The sequence below is a fragment of the Erythrolamprus reginae genome, chromosome 3 (assembly GCF_031021105.1).
Source record: "Erythrolamprus reginae isolate rEryReg1 chromosome 3, rEryReg1.hap1, whole genome shotgun sequence".
Classification (NCBI taxonomy): Eukaryota; Metazoa; Chordata; class Lepidosauria; order Squamata; family Dipsadidae; genus Erythrolamprus; species Erythrolamprus reginae.
Window position 1 is genome coordinate 258593178 of NC_091952.1, and position 20481 is coordinate 258613658.

Sequence of the window (20481 nt, forward strand, 5' to 3'; positions counted from 1 at the left end):
CCTTTCCTTCCTTCCTTTCCTCCCTTCCTTTCCGTTCCTGTCCTTCCTTTCCTTCCTTCCTTCCTTCCTCCCTTTCCTTCCTTCCTTCCTTCCTCCCTTTCCTTCCTCCTTTCCTTCCTCCCTTTCCTTCCTTCCTTCCTTCCTCCCTTTCCTTCCTTCCTTTCCTCCCTCCCTTTCCTTCCTTCCTTCCTTCCTTCCTCCCTTTCCTTCCTTCCTTTCCTTCCTTCCTTTCCTTCCTCCCTTCCTTTCCTTCCTTCCTTCCTTCCTTCCTTCCTTCCTCCTTTCCTTCCTTCCTTCCTTCTCCTTTCCTTCCTTTCTTCCTTCCTTTCCTTCCTCCCTTTCCTTCCTTCCTTCCCTTCCTCCTATCCTTCCTTCCTTTCCTTCCTTCCTTTCCTTCCTCCCTTCCTTTCCTTCCTTCCTCCCTCCCTGCCCTTCCTTTCCTTCCTTCCTTCCTTCCTCCCTTTCCTTCCTTCCTTCCTTCCTCCCTTTCCTTCCTTCCTTCCTTCCTCCCTTCCTTCCTTCCTTCCTTCCTCCTTTCCTTCCTTCCTTTCCTTCTTCCTTCCTTTCCTCCCTCCCTTCCTTTCCTTCCTTCCTTCCTTTCCTTCCTTCCTTCCCCTTCCTTTCCTTCCTCCCTCCCTCCCTCCCTTCCTTTCCTCCCTCCCTTTCCTTCCCTCCTTCCTCCCTCCCTCCCTTCCTTTCCTTCCTTCCTTCCTTCCTTCCTCCCTTTCCTTCTTCCTTCCTTCCTCCCTTTCTTCCTTCTCCTTCCTTCCTCCCTTTCCTTCCTTCCTTTCCTTCCTCCCTTCCTTTCCTTTCCTTCCTTCCTTCCTCCCTTTCCTTCCTTCCTCCCTTTCCATCCTTCCTTCCTCCCTTTCCTTCCTTTCCTTCCTTCCTTTCCTTCCTCCCTTTCCTTCCTTCCTTCCTTCCTCCCTATCCTTCCTTCCTTCCTTTCCTTCCTTTCCTTCCTTCTTTCCTTCCTCCCTTCCTTTCCTTCCTTCCTCCCTCCCTCCCTCCCCTTCCTTTCCTTCCTTCCTTCCTCCCTTTCCTTCCTTCCTTCCGTCCTTCCTGCCCTTTCCTTCCTTCCTTTCCTTCCTTCCTTTCCTTCCTTCCTTCCTCCCTCCCTCCCTCCCTTTCGTCCCTCCCTTTCCTTCCTTCCTTCCTTTCCTCCTCCCTTTCCTTCCTTCCTTCCTTCCTTCCTCCCTTTCCTTCCTTCCTTTCCTCCCTCCCTTTCCTTCTTCCTTCCTTCCTTCCTCCCTTTCCTTCCTTCCTTTCCTTCCTTCCTTTCCTTCCTCCCTTCCTTTCCTTCCTTCCTTCCTTCCTCCCTTTCCTTCCTTCCTCCTTTCCTTCCTTCCTTCCTCCCTTTCCTTCCTTTCCTTCCTTACTTTCCTTCCTCCCTTTCCTTCCTTCCTTCCTTCCTCCCTATCCTTCCTTCCTTTCCTTCCTTCCTTTCCTTCCTCCCTTCCTTTCCTTCCTTCCTCCCTCCCCTCCCTTCCTTTCCTTCCTTCCTTCCTTCCTCCCTTTCCTTCCTTCCTTCCTTCCTCCCTTTCCTTCCTTCCTTCCTTCCTCCCTTTCCTTCCTTCCTTCCTTCTCCCTTTCCTTCCTTCCTTTCCTTCCTTCCTGTCCTCCCTCCCTTTCCTTCCTTCCTTCCTTCCTTCCTTCCTTCCCCCTTCCTTTCCTTCCTTCCTCCCTCCCTCCCTTCCTTTCCTCCCTCCCTTTCCTTCCCTCCTTCCTCCCTCCCTCCCTTCCTTTCCTTCCTTCCTTCCTTCCTTCCTCCCTTTCCTTCCTTCCTTTCCTTCCTCCCTTTCCTTCCTTCCTTCCTTCCTTCCTCCCTTTCCTTCCTTCCTTTCCTTCCTCCCTTCCTTTCCTTCCTTCCTTCCTCCCTTTCCTTCCTTCCTCCCTTTCCATCCTTCCTTCCTCCCTTTCCTTCCTTTCCTTCCTTCCTTTCCTTCCTCCCTTTCCTTCCTTCCTTCCTTCCTCCCTATCCTTCCTTCCTTTCCTTTCCTTCCTTCCTCCCTCCCTCCCTTCCTTTCCTTCCTTCCTTCCTTCCTCCCTTTCCTTCCTTCCTTCCTTCCTCCCTTTCCTTCCTTCCTTCCTTCCTCCCTTTCCTTCCTTCCTTTCCTTCCTTCCTTTCCTCCCTCCTTTCCTTCCTTCCTTCCTTCCTTTCCTTCCTTCCTTCCTTCCTCCCTTTCCTTCCTTCCTTCCTTCCTCCCTTTCCTTCCTCCCTTTCCTTCCTCCCTTTCCTTCCTCCCTTTCCTTCCTCCCTTCCTTCCTTCCTTCCTTCCTCCCTTCCTTTCCTTCCTTCCTTCCTCCCTTTCCTTCCTTCCTTCCTTCCTCCCTTTCCTTCCTCCCTTTCCTTTCTTCCTTTCCTTCCTCCCTTCCTTTCCTCCCTCCCTTCCTTTCCTCCCTCCCTTCCTTTCCTTCCTTCCTTCCTTCCTTCCTCCCTTTCCTTTCTTCCTTTCCTTCCTTCCTTTCCTCCCTCCCTTCCTTTCCTTCCTTCCTTCCATCCTTTCCTTCCTTCCTTCCTTCCTTCCTCCCTTTCCTTCCTTCCTTCCTTCCTCCCTTTCCTTCCTCCCTTTCCTTCCTCCCTTTCCTTCCTTCCTCCCTTCCTTCCTTCCTCCCTTCCTTTCCTTCCTTCCTTCCTCCCTTTCCTTCCCTTCCTTCCTCCCTTTCCTTCCTCCCTTTCCTTTCTTCCTTTCCTTCCTCCCTTCCTTTCCTCCCTCCCTTCCTTTCCTCCCTCCCTTCCTTTCCTCCCTCCCTTCCCTTTCCTTCCTTCCTTCCTTCCTTCCCTCCCTCCCTTCCTTTCCTTCCTTCCTTTCCTTCCTTCCTTCCTTCCCCCTTCCTTCCTTTCCTTCCTTCCTCCCTCTTTCCCTCCCTTCCTTTCCTCCCTCCCTTTCCTTCCCTCCTTCCTCCCTCCCTTCCTTTCCTTCCTTCCTCCCTTTCCTTCCTTCCTTCCTTCCTCCTTTCCTTTCTTCCTTTCCTTCCTCCCTTCCTTTCCTTCCTCCCTTTCCTTTCTTCCTTCCTTCCTCCCTTCCTTTCCTTCCTCCTTTCCTTCCTCCCTTCCTTTCCTTCCTTCCTTCCTTCCTTCCTTCCTCCCTTTCCTTCTTCCCTTTCCTTTCTCCTTTCCTTCCTCCCTTCCTTTCCTCCTCCCTTCCTTTCCTTCCTTCCTTCCTTCCTTTCCTTCCTTCCTTCCTTCCTTCCTTCCTCCCTTTCCTTCCTTCCTTTCCTTCCTTCCTTCCTTCCTCCCTTTCCTTCTTCCCTTTCCTTTCTTCCTTTCCTTCCTCCCTCTCTTCCTTTCCTTCCTTCCTTCCTCCCTTTCCTCCCTCCCTCCCTTCCTTCCTCCCTTCCTTTCCTCCCTCCTTTCCTTCCTTCCTTTCCTTCCTTCCTTCCTTCCTTCCTTCCTTCCTCCCTTTCCTTCCTTCCTCCCTTTCCTCCCTCCTTCCTTTCCTTCCTTCCTTCATCCATCCCTCCCTTCCTTTCCTTCCTCCCTTCCTTCCTTCCTTCCTCCCTTTCCTTCCTTCCTTCCTTCCTCCCTTTCCTTCCTTCCTTTCCTCCCTCCCTCCCTCACTTCCTTTTTCCAACTACTTCCTCCTTTTCCCTCTAAGCCAGTGGTTCTCAGCCTGGGGGTCAGGGCCTCTTTGGGGGTAGCACGACCATGTCACAGGGGTCACCTAAGACCAAGAGAAAAGACCATTTTCTCCTGGTGTTAGGAATATTTCATTCATCCAGATCTAGGGTGGGGTCTTTGAGGGGTCCCTTTATTTTTCTGAGCAGTGTATTTTTACAACCTGGCCAATCAGGCATTGACAGTGGGGAGTGTCCCTCTGACCTTCCTGCCAATCACCTTCAAGCTCTGTTGGGAGAATTGGTGCTAGGCTTATGGTTGGGGCTCACCACCACCTGAGGAACTGTATTAAGGGGTGGGGGCAGTGGAAAGCTTGAGAGCCCCTGCTCTGAACCGTTCCTTGAGGGATTTGTTTTTAAAAAATCATTATTTTTTATTCCCTTGTGAGATGGGCAGCCAACAACTGTTCATAAGTAAATCATAAAATTCCTTCCTTCCTTCACTTTTAAGGATAATCCTGTGTTTATCCCAAAGGTGTTTAAATGCAGGTCCTTCAGCAGGGGGTCCAGCAACCCTGGAAATCAGGGAATTATCAGGGAAATCGGCGGTTCGGGAAGAATCAGGGAATTATCACAGAATGTGAAAAAAACGGAATCAATCGGGGGGGAAAAGCAAACTATAAAATGTTCAAAAGTCAGGGGAAAATCATGTAAAATAAAACACGAGTCGCGCTGCCAGGCAGAGTCAAGCAAAAATGGGCATCACGGGGGCAGCAACTTGCTTCCTCAGCTACCGATGTTTCTCCACGGCTCGGCCGTTTGGCCTGACGTCATCTACGACCGCGCAAGTTAACTAGACCGCAGGTTAGAGGGAAACGTCAGGGAAATATCAGGGAATTTCAAAAGGCTCTTCCCCCTGGACACCCTGTTGAGGACTGACCATCTGGGGGATGTGGGTGTCTCTCTGTGAATGTCTGTCTGTCAGAGGACGGACAGGCGCTTGTCCGGAGGGTCTTCACACTCCTCCCCCTCTTCCGTCCCCCCAGGTGCTGGCCTGGATCTTCTTCTCCGGCCTCTTCGCCTACGTCAAGGTGGCCATCAGCAGCCTGCTGCACGAGGCCGGCCACGCGGCCCTCTTCTGGTGTGGGGCCGTCATCCAGGCGGGGTCCCTGCTGGGGGCTTTGGCCATCTTCCCGCCCATCAGCGTCTACCACCTCTTCAAGACCGGACAGGACTGTGTGGACAACTGCAGAGCGTGACTGATGGAGACCCCAGAGGGGGGACCCCTGCGACCCGAAGATCAGCCTCCCAGGAACAGGCAGAGGGGCCCACTCGGCATCCCTCTTGGGACAGGGGCCCACTTTTTGGATCCAGAGCTGTTTCTCCAGGTTTCTGAGCCCTTCCCCCACTCTCACACCAAGCTACCTCATGCCACGTGGGTCCCTGGCTGCCCCGGGGCTTCCCGGCACCAGCAGGATTGGTGCCTTCCAGGAGGCTGGGTCATCTCCACCACTGTCACCCCCAAGCCGCCCCAAACTTGGCAGCAGTGAGGGGGATCTGCCCAGGAAATCAGATCCACTGCCCCGAACTCTTGGGGAGGCTGCCAGCATTTAAACCTATATACCGCTTCCTGGTGCTTTTCCAGCCCTCTCTAGGCTGTTCACACAATCTGCATATTTGCCCCCAACGATCTGGGTCCTCATTTCACCCCCCTGGGGAGGCTGAGTCGACCTGGAGCTGGTGATGAGATTTGAACTGATGAACTACAACCTGTAGTCAGCAGAAGCAGCTTGCAGTACTGCACTCTCACCACTGTGCCACCCCAGCTCCCTTCCCTCCCTCCCCTCCCTCCCGGTCTCTTTCTCTCTCTCTCTCTCTTTCTCTCTCTCTCCTCCTTTCTTGCAATAGCGCTTGGACTTATCTTCCGCTTCACAGAGCTTTCCCAGCCCCCTCTAAGCGGTTGACAGAATCAGCCTCTCGCCCCCAACAATCTGGGTCCCCACATCAGAAGGGCGGAAGGCTGAGTCCACCTGGAGCCGGTGGGGAGATTTGAACCGCTGAACTACAGCTGGCAGGTAGCTGAAGGATCCTGCAGTGCTGCTCTCTAACCACTGCACCACCGTATATTTTTGTACTTTTTTTCCAATCTTGTTTGTATATATTGGAAACAGAATTAAAACTTTATAATGAAAACCAAACGTTGCTTTGGAGAGGGTGACTGTGCCCCCCTGCCTTTCCTCTGCTGGGACCCACAAGCGGCTCCTTTGCCAGTGGGGGGGGAGATGGAAAACTGCCCCCCCACCCTTGGCTACCTGAGTGGCCGTTTCTGGAAGTCCGCTGGCCCCTCCAGCACCCCCAGATGTCCAAAGTCCTGGAGGGGCCCAGCTGAGCCTTCTCTCGGGGGCTGCCCCAAAGAAGAAGTGTGCGGGGGGGGGCATTTCCACCTATTCCCCACACCCATCCCTCCCGCGCATGCACACAGGCCTCACTGAAGGCTCCGGACTTCCAGTAGGCCCCGTTGTCCCTGTTGTGGGGAGAGCAATAAAAAAGGCCCAATGGTCCTGCAGGCCCCCTGGGCCCAGTTCCCGTCCTCCACCGGCTCCAGAGTCTTTCCTGAAGCCTGGGGAGGATGTAAAATGGCTCAACGGGCCCACTAGGAGTTTGTTTCTGAACGTCCGGTAGGCCTCTTCGGCTATTGTCCACCTTCCCCGGGCTCCAGGAAGCTTTCCCGAAGCCTGGGGGGGCAAAACGGCCTCCTTCATCCCCCGGGAGGCCGAAGATTAGCTGGCCAGTGGACACATTTCATTTAGTTTAACGTCTATGCTGCCCAATCCCAGTGGGGACTCGGGGCGGTTGACAACAAAAATAGTACCTGCAATAAACAAGTCAAATAATTAGGAATACAAACATTTTTTTAAAAAACCATAATAAACCAAAAAAGAATTAGGCCATTGAATCCACAATTATACAGAACAGTATAATTAATACAGTTAATTGTAGTATAATCACACGACACACGTGCGTGCTGGAGTTCACATTTGGCAAGGCCTTGTGTGCCCTGTGCCCTAGGTTCACCATGACGGTTGTAGGGGGGGTCAATGCTTGGGGGTCTTTAAGAAGAGGTTGGGCAGCCATTGGTCTGAAATGGGCTCTGCCTGAGCAGAGGGCTGGACTAGATGACCTCTAGGCTCCCTTCCCGATTTTCTATTCCATTCCATTTCTTCTGCAGGGTCCGGCCTCCCTTCTTGGCCTTTGGACCCATTTGGCACTTCCACCATTCCTGGACGGGGGGGCTTTCCTCCCCCCCCCCAATTCGGCCTGCCCTGCGCAGCTTCCGCAGCAGCCTTTGGATTCTGCCCATGTGGCCTCATTATTGCCTAGAAATCCAATGGGGGGGCCGGGCAGTGCAGAGGGCAGGGGCCCCTCGCTCCCTCTTCTTCTTGCTTGGGGTTCCGCTCCAGTTCATGGCTGCAGGTCTGTTTCCCTTTCACAAGAATTTAAAATATTTGCCCAATGCCACAAGGGTGTCGCTCTCTCGTGGCCCCTCGCAGCCCAAATGCAGCCCCTTGTCTTCTGCTGCCCGGCTGCTGTGGGGTGTTGCATGAGCCAGCCCAGCCCTGCCCCTTCCCTAGGTGACCTCTGCACCCGGGACAAGCAATTGGCCGAGCCACATCCACTTAACGGCCGGGTTATTCATTACACACTGCATTAATTGTAATAACATTTTACAAGGCCTTGGTGAGGCCACACTTGGGATACGGCATCCAGTTTTGGTCGCCATGATGCTGAGCCTCTAGAAAAAGTGCAGAGAAGAGCCACAAAGAGGATGAGGAGGCTGGAGGCTAAAACATACGAAGAACAGTTGCAGGAACTGAACATGGCTAGTTGAATGAGCAGAAGGACCAGGGGAGACAGGAGAGCAGCCTTCCAGTATCTCAGGGGCTGCCACAAAGAAGAAGGAGTCAAGCTATTCTCCAAAGCAACTGAGGGCAGAACAAGAAGCAATGGGTGGAAACTAAACAAAGAGAGAAGCAACTCAGAACCATGGAGAAAATTCCTGATAGTCAGAACAGATCAGTGGAACAGAAGATGTGAATGTTCCAACACTGGAAGTTTTAAAGCAGATGTTGGATAACCATCTGTCTGAAGTAGTGGAGGGTTTCCTGCCTAATCAGGGGGTTGGACTAGAAGACCTCCAAGGTCCCTTCCAGCTCTGTTGTTGTTTGTTGTTGTTATTTGCACTGATTCACTCGACAACAGTCTCAGGTAACCAAAGGGATTTGTGGGCTCAGTAGTGACTGATAAGCTGAGGACTAGCTGCATGAAAAGGAAATAAGGCTGACTTCCTTGCTGGAAACGGGAAAGGCCAAAGAATGTGGCTTTGCTCTGGGGGCCAAGTGCAGCCCAGACGGCCGTCTCGTGAAAGCCCCCCCCCCCCAAGGACTGGAATGTGGGGCTGAGCCTGCGGAGGCTCCCCTGCCAAGCCTTGCCCAGAGCAAGAGCCCAGGGCTGCCCGATGACCGTGCCCCCCTCCAGCTCTCTGTGCCAGCCGGGCAAGACAGGCAAGCAGATCTCCAGGGGGGAGGAGGAGGAGGCAGACGGCAGGACCGGCCACTGCAGAAGGCAGCCACGGAGGCGAGTCAGAGGGTCCCTCCACCCGGTAAGAGGCAGCGAGGGGGGAGGGCTGGGGGCTGCACGGATGCTCTTTGTCCCCAGCGGGAGCAGGCCCCGTGACGGCAGCCACCCGGTCACCTCTCCTGGCAGGTGTTTCGTGCCCCAAAGGAAAGTGGGCTTGGCTTCTGCCCAGATTTAGATTTAGATTTATTGGATTTATATGCCGCCCTTCTCCCAGCTTCTGAGGGGGCTGGTTTCCCTTCTGGGCGAGGGGCTCCTGCAGTTCCTCTGGGGGTCAAGGGGGAGTTTGGGGAAGGATGGGTTTTTGCATCTCTCAAGACTTCCACGTGGAAGCTCATGTGGTCCACAGAAAGATTTCCCCTGCCCAGTCGGGTCAGAAAGGGAAACGTCTCTTCTTCACCCTGAGGGTCCTTGAGGGTTGATGGGCTGAGAAGAGGCTGTGACAGCTGTCAGCCTGGAGAGCTTCAAGGCAGCATTGGACAGATTCAGGGATGCTGAGTATAGAAACATAGAAGACTGACGGCAGGAAAAAAACCTCATGGTCCATCTCATCTGCCCTTATACTATTTCCTGTATTTTATCTTAGGATGGATCTATGTTTATCCCAGGCAGGTTTACATTCAGTGACTGTGGATTTACAAACACGTCTGCTGGAAGTTTGTTCCAAGGATCTACTACTCTTTCAGTAAAATAATATCACAGGTGGTGGTTGAAACGGAGGTCCAGGTGCCGCCTTTGTGTTGGTTGAGACAGGCAGGATTCCCTTGGGTCCCATTTGTTGGGGGTCGAGGGAAAGGGAGGGTCTTGCCTTCTCTTTCTGCTCCAGCTCCCCCTGGACAATTGGGGGGCCACTGGGTGACACAGAATGCTGGACTCAATGGCCTTTGGCCCGATTCAGCAGGGCTCTTCTTAGGTTCTTAGGTTCAACTCTGGGCACAGTGCTCATCACGATATCTCCATTGTCCAAAGACATCCTGGTGGTCATGTGGTCAGCATGACTGTACACCAAGGCACCTGGAACACTCTCTCGCACCAAAAGAGCATTATTTACTTACTTATTTACTTACTATGCCTCCCTTCTCCTGAGGTTCAGGGCAGCTTACAACAAAGTCAATATAATCACGTTAGAAATCTAAGTAAAATTAAAATCTAGACGCCCCCAAAGTTAAAAGTTAAACAAACAAGCTCTCAGGACTGTGGAACTGGCCCTAAACTCTTCCAAGAACATGTCACGGGGAAGAGACCAATTTAAAGGGAGAAAATTCAGAACTAAGGAGGAATTTCCTGACAGTGAGAACAATTAATCGGCGGAACAGCTTGCCACCAGAAAGTTCTATGGGTGCTCCAACAGTGGAAGCGTTTAAGAAAAGAAGGCTGAAATGGTGCAGGGTCTCTCTCCTGCTTGAGGAAGGGGCTGGGCTGGATGACCTCCAGGATCCCTCCCCCCTCTGCTGTCCTGTTATCTAACTTCCAGGGCACAGAAATTCTCTTTCTCTCTCTCTCTCTCTCGCTCTGCAATTGATTCCATCCAGAAAGAGGCGGAGAAGGGAGCTCTTGTGCAAGGCGGCCCCTCTGGAGGCTTCCGGGCACATCTTCTTCCCCCGTGCTGGTCAGCTGCTTGGAAGCCCTTTTAACACACACTCCCCTCTTTCTGGCTATTAAAAATAGTCTTTGGACAGCTGACTAGCGGAGGGAGGGGGGAGCCCAGGGCAGGAGATCTCTTCGACGGGAGGAACCAGGAGGACCAGGCGATGGAAGGCGGAAGAGAGAGAAAGCCAGAGTCCGAGAGCTGCTGGTTGACCCAAGAAGAGCTTTGCAAATGAAAGACGCCTGGACTTCAACTCCCAGAATCCCCCAGCCAGCATGGAGAACATGGCCTTAGACCTGGGATGTATGTCCAGCCTTGACCCCTTCAAGACTGCTGGCTGGGGAATTCTGGGACTTGAAGTCCAGGCGTCCTGAAGGGGCCAAGGTTGGACCCCTGTATCTTGCGAGGGTTGTGCAGAAAGTCAGGTTACAAAGCCCGTCGCTCTCGCGGGGAAGGTTCACGGGGCAAGTTGGGAGGACTATTGTGTAGCGGGAAGCCAGCGGAAGAGAGTGAGCGGTGCCAGGGGTCAGTGGATCCTCGACCAGCGTTGTGGGGAAGGTTAGAGAGGAGCGTCCTCATTCCGTTTCCCTCCAAGGGTGAAGTATGCGCTGTAACATGCTATCCGAATGCGAAGGGCAGGAACGCTGCTGCGATGGGAACCCAAGATGTTTCCTGAAGTGCACAAAATCCACAGAGTCGGAGCCGCCTGAGAATTCCTTGACCGTTTCAAGATTGAAGGAGAGGCTTTTCACAATTGTAGAGTGACAGGAGAGGAAATTTCAGTTTATTACCCTACTCCAGAGAGCAAATGTCAATCAATGAATCCCAGCGACCAGTTAGGTCCCACAGAGTTGGCCTACTCCGGGTCCCGTCGACTAAACAATGTTGTCTGGCAGGACCCAGGGGAAGAGCCTTCTCTGTGGCGGCCCCGACCCTCTGGAACCAGCTCCCCCCGGAGATTAGGATTGCCCCCCCTCCTTGCCTTTCATAAACTCCTTAAAACCCACCTCTGCCATCAGGCAAGGGGGAACTGAGACATCTCCCCCAGGCCTACCGGTATGTAGTTTTATGTATGGTATGTTTGTGCATATGTCTTGCTTTTTATTAAATAAGAGGTTTTAGATATTTTTAAATATTAGATTTGTTGTACATTGTTTTTATTATTGCTGTGAGCCGCCCCGAATCTACGGAGAGGGGAGGCATACAAATCTAATAAAATAAATAAATAAATAAATGCAATGGCGCCATACCCATCCTCCTTCAGCCCAAAAATTCAACACCCAGCAGTGGGTGAGAAAAACCTTGGGCCCCCATCGCAGGAGCGTTCCTGCCCTTCGCACTCGGGTAGCGCAGTACAGCGCGCACTTTGCACTTGGAGGGAAACGGAATGAGGACGCTCATCTCTCACCTTCCCCACAAGGCCACGAGTCTGAGGAGAGGGACGGCATACAAATCCAATAAATATATAAGGCCAGTTGGTGATCTACTGACCCCTGGCACTGCCCATTCTCTCCCGCTAGCTTCCCGCTACACGATAGTCATACCAACTTCCCCCGCGAATGTTCCCCACGAGAGCTACAGGCCTTGTAACCTTGAGTCACAATCGTTTTCTGAACTTATGACCACTGCAGCATCCACACACCGTCATAGGATCAAAACTTGGCCACTGATTCATATTTATCAGTTCCAGTGTCGCTGAGTCAGTGTGGCCCACGCTTGAGAGCTTCTGACCAGCCCACTCGAGGGGGAAGCCAGGTTCACTTAACAACCGTGGTATTAATTTAACAACTGCAGTAATTCACTTAATGGCTGTGGCAAGAAAGGTCCTGCAGTGGGTTCTGTCTGGGTGGGTCGACGATCAGGATAAAACACACACACACACACACACACACACACACACACACACACACAGGATCCAATCTAAAGCTACATTGCTATTAAAAAGACAGGAATAAAACAGGTTAATTTTTAGTCCACACTGGTGGTGTTCTCAGCTTAATTGTCTCTGAGAAAAATACACATCCCAGACCAGAAGCCAAAGCTCCGTTAGGGGAATTCCTTTGAAGTGACTCTGTCCGTCAAACAGACTTACAATTCTCCGTGGCTTTTTCAGACAATGAGATTACATGAGGATGAGATTACATGAGTTACAGCAATATTTTCTTCAACTTTGAACTCCCACGCGGCCATGATTTTTACAAACCTTGTTCACCACGCCCACTTGCCCCAAGCCTGTGGCTTATATAGGGACAAGGCGTGGCCAAGTGTTCCCTACATCTGCTAACGCCAAGACCCTCTTGCCTGGACACAGTTTTCCTCCCCCTTGCATCTAACATGGGCTCATCCTCCTCATCCTCTAATTCTTCATCGCCCTCTGACTCACTCGGTACCACAACTGAGGCCGCTACCGTCTGTGTTTGCTCCTCAGTCTCTAGCTCCTCTCAGACTCGAGTGTCAAGAACGTGGGCCTGGGATACCAACACGCATTCGTCTCCTGGTCCTCGAAATCTGTGACCAGCTGACGTGGTCCAGCCACAACAAAGTGGGGCAAAATTCACTTCACAACAAGACATTTGGGGCTCAGCTGTGGTTCTAGGTAGAGGATAACTTGCATATATATAAAAAAGAAAATGCACACCCCATACTGACCCGTTTCCCGTGATTTCCCTGGGGTCAAACAGAGTTTTATTTATTAAATGTCCCTCGGTCTGTTTCCTCCCTTTATTTTCTGCAGTGAAACAAAATCCAGGCGCAGCACAGCCTCTGCAGGTGACCCTCACTCCTTATCCCACATCTGGATTCGGGCCTTGCCTATTAATCTTCCAGACGTTGCAACCATCTGAGCAGAACCCTGCTCAGGACCATGGGACTCTTTGTCCACCTGCTGGTCTGCCTGCTGGGCACTGGGGCCTGGGTGGCCATCAACGGTGTGTGGGTGGAGCTGCCGCTGATGGTGCCCCACGTGCCCGAGGGCTGGCTCCTGCCCACCTACCTGACCATCATCATCCAGCTGGCCAACCTGGGGCCCCTGGCGTTTCTCCTGGCACGCCGCTTTTTCTGGGCCTGCTGGGGGGATGAGGTGGGCGTCATTTACGGGCTGCTGGCACTGGGCTTCCTGGCCTGCCTCCTGCTGGCCGTCTTCTGGCAGAAAACGTGGCCACTGGGGGCCTCCCAATACAGCCTGGCCCTGCTGGTGCTGATCTTCTTCTTGGCCCTGGTAGACTGCACCTCCTCCGTCACGTTCCTCCCCTACATGCGCCAGCTGCCCCCTCGGCACCTCACCAGCTACTTTGTGGGTGAGGGGCTGAGCGGGCTCCTCCCGGGGCTGGTGGCACTGGGGCAGGGGGCCGGCACGGCTCACTGCGTCAACGCCAGCCTGGTGGGCAACAGCACCGGGAAGCTGGTGCCCGAGTACCCGGAGGCCCGTTTCTCTGTCCGCACCTTCTTCCTCTTCCTCAGCGCCATGATGGCTTTGAGCCTGGCAGCCTTCCTCGTCCTCAACCACCTGCCCGGGTTGGCGAAGCGGTACCGTGACAGGCAAGAGAGCCCGGATGGCTCAGCCACCGCCATGACAGGACACCAACCCACGGGCAGGGCTATTGGCTCCTCTGATTGTGGCACCTTCTACCCCCGTGCCCAGAAGGCCTGCGTCTTTGGGCTGATGGCTTGGGCCAACGCACTGACCAACGGCCTCCTGCCCCCGCTGCAGTCCTACTCCTGCCTGCCCTACGGACGCCCCGCCTACCACCTGTCGGTCACCTTGGGCAGCCTGGCCAACCCTCTGGCCTGTTTCCTGGGGATGTTCCTGGTCAACAGGTGAGCCGGGAGGGAGGGGGGAGTGGACCCCCCAGCCACAGACCCAGGGTGGGAACTGGCCTCCCACATAGGCAGCCCAGCAGACCCCTGAGAACTGGTGGGGTCATTTCATGGATGATCCCCATGCAACAGCAAAGACAGAGGCCCCCCCCCCAAATTCCCATTTCTCTGCCCTCCTCCACAGCTGCATTGGGCGTCCCAGCTGGGGGGCAGAAATGCAGCTGGGGTGGGGGCTCAGAGCAATCTCCTCCCTTGCCAAACCTGCCTCCCGAGACCCTTGTTCAGGTAGACCCAGCCCAGACACCTGAGTGCCCAAATGCCAGCGCTGCACCTTCACGGCAGCTGGGCAACTCAGGATGGGCAACAACAACCCACCTTTGTGGCCAGAGAATCTGCGGGGGGGGGGGGGGTGTCCTGCTTTGTGGAAAGGATCCCCTAGCAAAGCTCCCATTCTGAGTGGCCTCCTGCCAGACCTGGAAAGAAGGGAGCCCCCTCCGGCCCCCCAGATCCATGGGACCCTCCCCAAACACAGGGCTCTGCTTTCTCCTGGAAGAGGGAGGGGGGTCTCTTAGCAGAGCAGGCGGGGGGGGCAGCTACGCAGGAGGGAGGGAGCCTGGCTTGGTCATCTGAATCACAATGGCCTTCTTTTATTCTGCACTGGTGGGAGGGGGCAGATCAGGAGGAATCCCACCCCCCAGCCCAGACCCCAGGCCTCCCTGCCCTGAACAGACAGGCCCCCCCACAGCCCCAAAACCAGGGAAGGGCTGCAATTTTTTTTACTACCACACTGTGGGCGTGGCTTGTTTTGTGGGTGTGGCTTGCTGACCATGTGACCAGGTGGGAGCGGCTTGATGATCATGTGACTGGGAGGTGGCTTAAAGGTCATGTGACTGGCTTAAAAGTGACCAACTTGACTTCACTCACATCAAGGGTTTGGGTGAGGGTGCATGGCCCCCCCTCACCTCCAAGAGATGCAATTTCCCTCTCTATTTACTATGATTGAACATCCAAAATATACTGTTTAATTCTATGTACAGATGCCAATATGTGTTCACACAGGCACACAAAAATATGCATTGTCTGCTCTATGAACTGTATGTGTATGTACCCACAGACACGCACACACAGCTCTTCTAACATGATACACATCCCAGAAGGGGGGAAAAGAAAAAAAAACTCTGCGTGCCTGACCACACCTGTAGGAGCCCATCACGGCCACTCCAAAGACAGGGGGTCCTGAAGTGGGGGCAGGACTTGGGTTTCCCCTGGGAGGCAGGCGAGTGTCCCCCCCACCCCTGCCCCTTTTCCCACCTCTGCCCCCCCCCCCTTTTCTTTTCAGGTCCCTGAGTCTCCTGGCTCTCCTCTCCTTGGCCGGAACGCTCCTGGCCGGTTATATCATCGGCATGGCAACCCTCAGCCCCTGCCCACCCCTGCTGCATTCGCCCCTGGGAATCCTCCTCATCGTAAGTAGGGAAGGACCCTCCCCCCTTCTCTCCCCCCCACCAGATATCCAACCTTCCCCAAAGTGGGGAATGGCGCCCCTTGTGGCCTTCTGGGGTGGGCAGGCTGGGGTACCGGGGAGACAGCCCCCCCCCCAAGGCTCTCCTGTTTGTCTCCCTCTTTTGCTCAGGTCCTCTGCTGGGTCCTCTTCACCGGCCTCTTCTCTTACGTCAAGCTGATGATTGGGAAGATCCTGCGTGACGAGGGGCACAGCGCCCTGGTCTGGTGTGGGGCCGTGGTCCAGCTGGGCTCCATGGTGGGGGCGCTGGCCATCTTCCCCCTGGTCAGCATCTACGGCTTCTTCCACGCGGGAGACCCCTGCAACTCCAGCTGCCCCAGCTGATCCCAGGCTCCCTGGAGGGGCCCAGCACCCTCCTCTTGCCCCCGGCCCAGCCACGGAAGCCCCCCCCCTGGCCCTAGCCAGTCAGAACGGAGCTGGGAGGGACCGTGGTTTGTGTGCCAAAGGGGGGGGGGTGCTAGCATGCATGCAGCTGCTCACACCCCTTCCCTCCCCCACAGGTATGTGCACCCCCTGCACTGCCCCCCATGCATGTTTGCACAGGCCTTTCTGAAGCCTGGTAGGTGGAAAAAATGCCCAAGTGGTCGGGGCCACCGCAGAGAAGGCTCTTCCCCTGGGTCCCCACCAGACCACACTGTCTAGTTGACAGGACCCAGAGAAGGCCAACTCTGTGGGGCCTAATCGGCCGCTGGGATTCGTGCAGGAGAAGGCAAACCACAAGTGCGTTTCCCCAAACTTCCAGTTTTTCCACCTCGAGTCTTCGGAGAGGGGTGGCATATAAATCTATTAAATTAAATTAAATTACATTAAATTGTCCCTTTGGGCATTTTTTCCACCTACCAGGCTTCAGAGAAGCTTCCCAGAACCGTCCAGAGGATGAAACGGCCTTTCCCAACCTAGCAGAGTCTCACCTGCCCTCCGATTTGGCTCTGCGTGCCACCTGCGGCCCATGTGCCATAGGGTCACCATCACAGCTCTACACCATTTCGGACAAGTGACTAACTAGTCTCTTCTTAAAAACCTCCAGTGATGGCACACCCACAACGTCTGGTGGCAAGTTGTTCCACTGGTGAATTGTCCTCCCTCTTAGGAAGCTTCTCCTTAATTCCAGGTTGCTTCTCTGCTGGATTTGTTTCCACTCATGGCTTCTTGTCCTGCCTCCAGGGGCTTTGGAAATTAGGTTGACCCCCCCTCCTTCTATGGGGCAGCCCCTGAGATCCTGGAAGGCTGCTATCATGTCTCCCCCTGGTCCTTCTTTTCTCTAGACTGGCCAGTGGCCGTAGCCAAATCCTGCAACCGTCCTTCGTAGGTTTTAGCCTTTCAACGTCCGAGTTGCTCTTCTCTGCACTTGTCCCAACGTTTCAACATGTATTTGTAGTGTGGTGACCAAAATTGGATGCAGCAGTCCAGCTGTGGCCTTCTCAAGGCTTCATAAAGCCGTCTTAATACTTCCCATGATTTTGATTCTATGTTGCCCCCCTCCTCCCCCCCTGTTCTATATCCAGCTGACCCCCCTCCGTGGCATTTCTTTGTACACTACCACTACGTACCTGACAAAGAAACAAGTAAGTAAGTAAGTAAGTAAGTAAGCAAGCAAGCAAGTAAATAAATAAATAAATAAGGCAACTGGGACCCCCCCCCTTTTCTGCTTTTGATGCCAAGGATTTCTGCCCCCCAGGTCAAAGGTCATCTGTCCAACACTTAGTAGCCAGGCAAATTTTGTTGATTTAGCTCAGGCAGACTTCCAAATTTGCAGGGCAGACTGGGTGTTCCAAACCACAGTCGCCCCCCAGGAGAAAACTGACAGATCCCCACCCACCCAGGGAGTGCTATTGCCACCCCCAGCCCCATTTGCTTTCCAAAGGGGGGTGGGCACTGGGCAGTCTTGATCAAGTGCTTCCTAGTACCAGCCATTTAGGGGTCGAACGACTGTTTCACAGGGGCCGCCAAAGAAGACCCTGGGGGGAGGAGACAAATTTCCCCTAATGTTAGGAACGAAACCTTTTATTCTGGGGACTTGGGACATATTTTTACCATCCGACCAATCAGGTGTTTACAGTGGGGGTGTCTGCCAATCAGCTTCAAGCTCTGTTGGGAGAATTGGGGCTAGGCTTATGGTTGGGGGTCACCACAACATGAGGGACTGTATTAAGGGGTCGCGGCATTAGAAAGGTGGAGAACCGCAGTCTTACACCCAAGATCCTCGTGCTCAGTGCGTGCTACTCAAGGCCACCAGAGAGCGACAGGGCCCCGTCAAAGAACCCAGAGCTGGTTCAGCCTTCCAGGGGCTGGGATGGGGGGCCGAGGGGAGGGGAAGGGGGCCCATCTTAGGCAAGGGGGTCATCAGCCCATGCTGATCAGGTGGCTGAAATCCTCAGAAAAAAGAAGCAGGGAGCCCACTCCTCTACCTGCTCTCCTTCTCCTCTTCCTCCCTTCCAGATGACCCTTGTGGCTGGCCATCACTAGAGGGTCACTTGGCCTTCTGGCTGCCCCGGGAGCCCAGTGGGCACTTTGGAGGGAAGATCCAAGGCAGCTCTGCCATCCGCCTTCCAAGGACCCTCCACCTGCAGGCTCCCACCTGGAGGGCAGAGCACCGCTCTGGGGCAGGGGAGGGGGGTCAGGCCAAGATACTTCGCCAGAAGAGCCCCCCCCCTTCCACGCACAACAACAGAATCCCCTACGCAGCCACACTCACAATCCTAGGATTAGAAAGCTTAGAACTACGTCGCCTTAAACACGGTCTAAGCAGAGCCCAAAAAAGCATTGGCTACAACATCCTTCCTGTGAAAGACTACTTCAGCTTCAACCACCACAACACATGAGCACACCACAGATACACACTTAATGTAAACCACTCCAACTCGACTGTAGGAAATATGACTTAGCAACCGAGTAGTTGATGCCTGGAACTCACTACCAGACTCTGTAGTATCATCCCCTAACCCCCAAAACTTGACCTTTAGACCCTCCACTGTTGACCTCTCCCGATTCCTCAGAGGTCGATAAGGAGCATGCAGAGAGAGAGAGAGAGAAAGAGAAAGGGAGAGTGAGAGAGGGAGGGAGAGAAGGAAAGAGAGAGAGAGAAAGGAGAGAGGAAGGGAAAGGGGGAAAAGGGAAAGAGAGAGGAAGGAAAGAGAAAAGGAGGGAGGGAGGGAGAATTCACTACCAGACTCTGTAATATCATCTCCTGAGTCCTGACCCCCAAAACCTGACCCTTAGACTATCCACTGTTGACCTCTCCCGATTCCTCAGAGGTCAGTGAGGGGCGTGCATAAGGGCCCCAGCCTTCCCTCCCCTGTCCTCATGTTTCTCTCTCTCACTAGTATCATCTATAGAAACATTGTTATGTCTCGGTGTGCCACCACCAATAGGTACTTGACAAAACAAACAAATTATAAACCAATCAATAATAAAGACAGCAGAGCCGGGACCCTCCAAGCAACGGCAGCTCCCCCCCCCAGCACCAAGCGGCCCCTGGGACCCCCCGCCTCCTGGCATCCCAGGGCGGGCGGGAGGCGGGCAGGTGCCTCGCTGGCCCCTCATTCCGCCGGCGGCCTCGGCCAGGTGAGTCCCGTCCTGCCCGCGGGACCCTTTGAAGTCAGACAAAGGCGCATTGAGCCCGGCAAAGGCCGCCTTGTTCGGCGGGGTCGGCGGGGCAGAGCGGAGGCGGAGGGGGCGGTTTGTCCCGCCTCGTTCTCGCCGCCGCCTCGCTGACCCCGCCGCGGCCCCTGCGGCGGCTCCCTCCCGGCGGCAGCTCTTCGCGGGCAGATGCCCGAGCGGGGGGGGGGGGGACATCACCCACCGCCCTCCCTGCGGGCCTCCTTCAGGTGTCCAAAGAGCACCAGGACCGCCCGGCCCTCCGCCTGCTGTCCCCCCTCGACCGCCCCCCCCTCGCAGGAGCCCAGCCGGGGCCGAAAACTAGACAACTAGACACAAGGAGAGTTTTTTTTACCGAGCGCCCTCACTCTGCTAAACAAAGAATTCCCTCGACTACTTCTCAAGGCTGCACAACTATTACTACCAGTTTTTACTCTTCGTTCCTACCACCCATTTCCTCCCACTTAAGACTGTCACTTGTTGCTTATTTGACCCCGATGACAATCATTAAATGTTGTACCTCCTGATTCTTGACAAATGTCTCTTTTTCTTTTATGGACGCTGAGAGCATCTGCATCAAGACCAATCCCTTGTGTGTCTTGACCAATAAAGAATTCTATTCCATTTCCATTCCATATATTCTATTCTATTTGTCTATATCGTTCTATTCTATTCTGTCCTATTCCGTTCAATAAATTTCTAGTCCGGTCCAGTCAAGTCTAATGTCTCTTTTCTTTTATGTGCACCGAGATCACATTTGGCCATTAATAAAAAAAATATTAAAGAAATTCCTTCATGGAAGGAAGGGAGGGAGGGAGGGAGGAAGAAAGAAAGAAGGAAGGAAGAAGGAAGGAAGGAAAGAAAGAAAGGAAAGAAAGAAAGAAAGAAAGAGGGATAGGGAGGGAGAGAGAGGTGGACGGGAGGGCCGAAGGAAGGAAGGAAGGGAAGAAGGAAGGAAGGGAGGGAGGGAAGAAGGAAGGAAGGAAAGAAAGAAAGGAAAGAAAGAAAGAAAGAAAGAAAGAAAGAGGGATAGGGAGGGAGAGAGAGGTGGACGGGAGGGCCGAAGGAAGGAAGGGAGGGAAGAAGGAAGGAAGGGAGGGAGGGAAGAAGGAAGGGAGGGAAGAAGGAAGGAAGGAAGGTCAATAACCCGAGCAATAGACCTATTCTATTCTGTTCTGTTCCGTTCCATTCCATTCTTTAAAAGGGGCGGGAGGGGGGACGTGGCTGGGCTGATGGAAGACCCGGGCACGGAAGAGAGACCGAGGCGCCCCCCCCCTCCCCGTCCACTGGGTCCGGAGCTGCCGCCAGAAAGGATGCCCAGCGCCCCCCCCCCCATTCCTTCCCTGCGCGGACCCCAGTCTGACCGGAGAGCCGCCGGCAGGTGGGCCGCCTCTCAAGTGTCCCCCCCGAAGCGGCTGGAGCGCCGGACCAACACAAAGGGCGCTTTGTTATCCCGCTTGGAGATCTCCTCGCCGCCATTCGGGGTTGGGGGACCACTCAGGACGACACCCCCTCCCCATTTCTCAAACTCTGGTTTAAGGAGGCGGCCGAGATGTGAACCAGGGTTACAAATGCGAGACCCCAAAAGTGGGGTGGGGGCTGACTGGGGGAATATGGGGCTTTCCCAAGGGACCCTCCGGCTACCTGCCTCTCCTCCCCATTTTGCAGCCCCGCTTCCTTTGGCCCCTCCTCGCCCGGACTCACCTTGGGGGCGGCGGAGGGGGGCAGGCAGGGGAAAGAGGCCCCAGCGCCCCCCCTGCCTCGTGCT

The 20481-nt window shown here is 54.3% G+C and overlaps 2 protein-coding genes across 5 annotated transcripts in view; both read left to right on the forward strand.

The window, feature by feature from the left end:
• Window positions 1–5756, forward strand: part of SLC52A2 (solute carrier family 52 member 2) — a 19968-nt gene extending 14212 nt beyond the window's left edge. For all 4 annotated transcript variants that reach the window (XM_070748439.1, XM_070748438.1, XM_070748441.1 and 1 more), the window contains one exon: window positions 4605–5756. In XM_070748439.1, coding sequence (XP_070604540.1) covers window positions 4605–4817 — 213 coding nt within the window. In that variant the 3' untranslated portion in view covers window positions 4818–5756. The remainder of the gene's footprint in view (window positions 1–4604) is intronic.
• A 6805-nt stretch (window positions 5757–12561) lies between these two features.
• On the forward strand, window positions 12562–15655 carry LOC139166054 (riboflavin transporter 2-like). Its single transcript, XM_070749318.1, has 3 exons — window positions 12562–13597; window positions 14937–15060; window positions 15228–15655. The coding sequence occupies exons 1-3, from the start codon at window positions 12645–12647 to the stop codon at window positions 15438–15440; spliced, it is 1290 nt and encodes a 429-aa protein (XP_070605419.1). The 5' UTR covers window positions 12562–12644; the 3' UTR covers window positions 15441–15655.
• The last annotated feature ends 4826 nt before the right edge of the window (window positions 15656–20481 follow it).

Coding starts and splice junctions, on each gene's coding strand:
- LOC139166054 (XM_070749318.1), top strand. CDS start 12,645: ATGGGACTCTTTGTCCACCTGCTGGTCTGCCTGCTGGGCACTGGGGCC. Junction 13,598..14,936: donor GGGATGTTCCTGGTCAACAG/GTGAGCCGGGAG, acceptor TTTTCTTTTCAG/GTCCCTGAGTCTCCTGGCTC. Junction 15,061..15,227: donor CCCTGGGAATCCTCCTCATC/GTAAGTAGGGAA, acceptor TCTTTTGCTCAG/GTCCTCTGCTGGGTCCTCTT.